This window comes from Zerene cesonia, chromosome 27 (assembly GCF_012273895.1).
Source record: "Zerene cesonia ecotype Mississippi chromosome 27, Zerene_cesonia_1.1, whole genome shotgun sequence".
Lineage (NCBI taxonomy): Eukaryota > Metazoa > Arthropoda > Insecta > Lepidoptera > Pieridae > Zerene > Zerene cesonia.
The window spans coordinates 4560136-4565842 of NC_052128.1; the positions used below are offsets into that span (position 1 = coordinate 4560136).

The window sequence follows — 5707 nt, forward strand, 5'->3', positions numbered from 1 at the left end:
GTGAAATTAAAACTTAATTTAAATTTGTCGTCCTAGATCAATTAAATTGAACAGGCGACGCCATCTTGCTCGTTGCAACAAAATTACGCGTGTAACAGCGACGCAACATAATTGGCGCGTGGGTGCGACAAGGACAGCCTACCAGCGTACTATAATACATTGATTATTCTTAATGAATCACTTCGATTAACATTACAATATATTGATTGCGTAACGCTGAATTAAATTTCGCTTCGTTTTTCGAAATATATAGAATAATCGTCTATCGGGTTAAGCGGTTGAAAATTATTCATTTTTTTTTATCAAGCGATTCCGATATGGGCGTAAGATACGCTAGTGTTTACGTAGTATTTTATTATTATCTCCTTTTTACGATGGGCCACATGTGTAATCTAAAAGAGGACAAGTGTGGGAGGCAACGCGTTCGTTATGTCAAAACAAATGCTCGGAAACTAGGTCAAATTAAGCTGTAATTGAAAAACAAGTAGCTGTATTATATGGCATAGATAATAATCCATTAATTAATTTAAAATTATACTGTTATGTGCGAATTTATGGATAAAAACAATTATACAAGTAACCAGGTCAAGTCACACTGCGATAATTTTCAAATATATAATAAAATAACAATAAGAGTTTTAATGACTAATGGCGTTAATCATAAAAAATCGACATCTTTGAACCAAATGGCGTTCATTGTAACTATAGTCATTAGAGCAGAGGGTTTATTGCAATGGCCCATAAAAACAATATAATAAGCAACTAAACACTTTTTGCCAACCTCGCCCTATGAGGAAGTCCTATTAAATATTAATAAAGAAATGATTTAGTCTTAATTTTTAATGACGGTGGCGAATTAAGAATTAACACCTTGGCCGATAAAAAACTGATTACATGGGGTACGATACAGTACGTGTGTACAATGAGATGTAAGTGGGCATGTCTAGAAACACGATAGCGTCTTATCGCTTATTCAATATGTATATGCTTTTATAGACGTTGGTGGTTCGGTGTAATTAGTGTCAGATAGTCGAATGGGACACCTTTCAGTTTGCGGCTGCTGGCCATTTAGCACGTACATATTAGCAATTTGTAAACGAATCTCGTACCAATTGAGATTATTATAATTTAACTTTAGTGTTTGGCTGTAATATTATGATATTGGAGACCACCTGCATCCGAATTTCAGTTAATAATGTTTAGTATTATTGAAAAATTAAATAAAAAATGCTATACAACAAAAAATTTCATGTTGTTTTTGTGTGATTGCCAATCAAAAAAATAAATCAATTCGATTCATGTGTGTGTCGGGAGAGTTGCTTGTGTATTTCTTATGAATACTATTGTTTTGTTCCGACTTGTATTTTCAGTCCAAATGTTATTATTTATAACAATTTTATTACGTATTGTATATGTGTACTGGGTATTACATTGTTGCAACGAATTACGACTTATGTTAGTACTACAAACTAACACGCCGCCGCCTAGTCTAGCGAGTTTAAACCTAGATAGCACATACTGGAGCTGTATTAAAACACACCGAGATAAATAAAGAAACATTGGATGTTTGAAGAGATTATTTGATGGATTGATTGATTTTTTAACAAAGAGTCTGGCAGTTGCCTTGTAGTAGTGTCAATCACACGGACAGCGGTCACCTTTGGTTATTAAGTGCGTTGCTATGTGTTATTGTGGTCAATCTTTTATCATGTATATTATGACTCACAATATTAGTTTTATTTCCAAAATCAATCTTCATTCTATGAAATGTACACTGTAAATTTATCAGTATATTTAAATTTTTGCGTTAGTCATAATTTGGATCTATTTACAACAAAATGAAATAGTTTTTAAAATGGCAATTCAAACATGCCAATGTCACTAAATGTCGTCAAAGTATAAAGTTTAGTGTAATAACGTAGTGCTCGTAGATTTGTTATCGCTATGTAAACATACAGACAAACCGCCAATAGCCCGACGCATAACAACGATAAAATTGATAATATTGTTTACCGTGTAATTACTTTATAAACTATTGCGTTATCTACAAATGCATATGGTTAAAATAGTGAAACTTACCTGTTATTCTCTTTTGAGTCTTATTGCTGTCCGGGCTGGATACATTAGTTTCTTTAGCTGGCGTGTTTGGTTTCTGTGCTGTTATGGTGATCGGCGCTCGTCGTAGCGCAGCCGGGATGGCTGAAGCTGGAACGAGTTGCCATGCGAATCTCTGCGTGCCCGGTAGAGGTTTTTCATTTGCGAAGTCGAAGCCCCATCGCTGGCTGTCCAAATCCAATTGGCGGGATAGTTCTCTCTCGGCGAATCGCCGGTTCTCCTCTCTGTCCGTGCAGCCGAACAGATTTCTTCGCACCGTATTGAGAGTGGTCAATCCGCGCACTCTCAACGACCTAACGTCCAGCACTGTAGTGGCCTGTAGGCCGGGAGCCCTCACACTCAACGTAGACATCTTCAAGCTCGGTCCAAACACAGTGACGCACCCCGATCGCATCGACGCTTTCGCCTAACAAACAACAACAATTTAGTTCTGTTACACACGTATTAGAGTTTCATCACGCACCAATAAGAATACTAATTGGGTAATGGTTTGTAAACAAGTCGTAAGACGCGACGACGCGCGGCGATTAGGAATACGTCCGCACGCGCGTAGGGCAAAAATTCGACTGTAGGTCGATGTGCGCCTGCGCGTAAGTTGCGTCGCGGCTTGCGTGTGCTCCCTGCCCTGCACGGTCAACGCGTCGCGGTTAGTGCTCCCACTCGACACGGTGTGGCGCTAGTGTCGCGCTTCATGAACTAGTTATACCGTGCCTTTAGTTCACTCTCCCTTTGTGGGCGTAAAATATTAATCGGTGGCGGATTATGGTACTACAACTGGCATATTGTTATTGCTTTAATTTTTTTATGAACAATTTAAGCATTCACTATGGCTTATGTATTAAATTATAGACTCAATTATTTCTGCAGTACATAAATACATAATTATTTATTTATATATTTTTTCTACAACATAATAAAAAAAATAGTGCACTTAGCATAACTTCTTCAGTTATTTTGAATTAAAATTTAATAAATTAAATTAATAACTTATAAAAATACAATGTACTTTCCATAGTACGATTTTTTTTAAAGTTGCAACAAAAAGTATTAATTTTAGAATTGAAAAAAATAGAAATACAGTTTTTCATATACAATAAAACAATTTATGTTAAATGCATAAGTTAATAAAATTAGGAAAAACATTAGTTTATTCAATGATAAAGTGTTTTGGTATTTTTTTTTTTTTTTTTGTTTAGTTCAACGTATTATTTCCTTAATTTATTGGTAATATAAAAACACTCTCAATGGCAACACCGAGATTCACTTGTTTACGAAGAACGAAGACGTGTCTAGTTACGTGTGATGCATAATGTTGAAACTTCTTATCTAAAGTATATCTATCTCCATCGCACGCGCATTTAATCGATCCATGTAGAAAGAGACAAGAGATACAGCTCACGATGTAGCCGCCATTTTGCCAAGCCGAGAGTCGAGTTATATCGAACTATTTTATCGGATTAAGTACAATTTGGTTTTTTAAATAAACTGATATTGTTTTCTATTACATAAATATTTATTGATTGAAAATGAATTTATTTTTTTATTATTTTTCGAATATCTACTTTGTATTACGAACAAAATTTCATTTTTCTCTATCTATTACTCAGTTTAAATTACGAAATATTATTTGTTTTGGCCAACGTGGCTGAGTTATTTATTGAAAATTATATTGATTAAGTTATATTTTTCCAAATTAATATACTCAAGATACATACCTAAGCGGTTTTATATGAAATTTCACGGAAAATCACTAATTTACCGTCGGGGTTCACTGCACTGCCGTACTAATTTTCGAGATGTGAGAATGACGCGATGGCGCGAGCGCGGGATCGGACGCTATTGGTTGAAAATGGCGGCCAGTTGTTTCATTGGCCGGAGCATTTTAGGCGCCAATTTTCGGTTGGTCGAGGCACCGGATGGCGGGAAATAAACGCGACTTTCCGGCGCGCTCATGAGTTTTGTTACGGAAAATTATGCTTGGCGGGCTCGGCTTCCGCTTTTACAATCATATTTCTATAGCATTGTATCGCTTTCAAAGCTGAAACTTACACTGCGATGCAAAATTTTAACACTTTACGCACGTAATGTTTATAATTGTTCTAACATGATATGGTTTTCACTAGGTTTTTCTTAATTTAAAGTTTTATAAATATCGGTTATAAGTGTGAGATATATTATATTATTAGAATTACTTCTATAATTTAATTAATATCAGGCTTTAAATCAGTTCTATCAATTTTCATATTCGATGAATTAGGAAACTAGTTTCGGTGATGTATTCATTATTGATGTTAACTTTTGTTATAAGGGTTGTAAAAAAAATCGTATAAAATATAATCACAAACATAGTTACTGGATTATGATCTTTAAAAACATATTTAATAACCCTTTAGATTTATTTCGAACCAAATACTATAATAATAGATGTATGACTATAATAATAGATGCTTAAGTAGTATAATTAATAAAAAAATGAAAATCATTTATTTAAAATGGCTTCAATATTATAATATTGTCTACAGACTAGATGAGCTGTACTTAGGTCTGCGCCTTTTTAGATATAATGATTATGAAATTCAAATATTAATTTTAGAGTGAAATTTATTTTCTGGTGATGAAGGAAAATAAAATAATGGTGAAACTTGTGGATCATGAATTGATTTTTAAAAAGACCTTATTATTTTGAGAACTGTTAATTACGGTTTTAATGTAATAATATATCTGTTTTTCACGCGTGTCTGTAAAATGACGATTTTTTTAATTTTTTGACGTTGAATTTCAATTCGTTATTTATACATATTTTGAATATAAAGAAAGGAAAAATTGCGCATGGTTCTTTGAATCCTTTTTTGAGTATTGTTATATAATGTTTTGATTTAAGAAATATTTGGGAAGTTCAAGAAGGTTCGCGTTATAATTAGTTTTGTAGTTACTTTTTTTTGTATCTATTTAAGCATTATATTTGAAACACATTTCCCGTGATTAGGAACTTAACGTTGGTGACTTATTGACCTATTTTTAACGGAAATCAGCGGTAAAACCGCGGCAACAAAAAACCGTTTCCGTTGCGCGTACGCAGATGTTTGTAAAAGTTCTTTCACTGCAGGTGCTTTTATGGCTGAGATTGCGACAGATGCACATAAAAACAAGCTTTGCGGTAATTTCTTTGGATTTAAATAAACATTTTCTACTTGCGTGTAAACTATTTGGGTTGGTAGGTTTTCCTTTTTATAGAAAACTAGTTCTTCACTCGCGGCTTCGCCCGCGTACTCAGAGGAAAATATAGATAAACCCGGGGGATAGACCCGGAGTTTCATGGCATAATATAACTTGTGAGTGAATTGATACGCGAAGATAAAAATCCCAAATTATATTTTTACTAATTCTCATACAAATCGCTTTAGTGGTTTAGGCTTATTATTCTGTAGTCTACGTGTGAAGAAGAAACAGACAGAGCTACTTTCTCGTTCACAATATTAGCAGGAAATTAAAGTATTTTTAGTTAGAATAAATCCTATCCTATTTGTTGCTCTTTCACGCAAAAACTACAGAACTGATTGTAATGAAATTTGGTACGTAGATAGGTGAACAA

General features: G+C 34.0%; 1 protein-coding gene across 2 annotated transcripts in view; it reads right to left on the reverse strand.

Moving 5' to 3' along the window:
• Positions 1 to 3941, reverse strand: part of LOC119837318 (cyclin-dependent kinase inhibitor 1-like) — a 36995-nt gene extending 33054 nt beyond the window's left edge. Inside the window, exons 1-2 of one of the 2 annotated variants that reach the window (XM_038362839.1) lie at positions 3831 to 3941; positions 2080 to 2521 (exon numbers count right to left, since the gene is read on the reverse strand). In XM_038362839.1, coding sequence (XP_038218767.1) covers positions 2080 to 2509 — 430 coding nt within the window. In that variant the 5' untranslated portion in view covers positions 2510 to 2521; positions 3831 to 3941. Of the gene's footprint in view, positions 1 to 2079; positions 2763 to 3830 lie in introns of those variants that run through there. The other variant, XM_038362838.1, reaches the window with a different exon arrangement.
• Positions 3942 to 5707: the final 1766 nt, after the last annotated feature.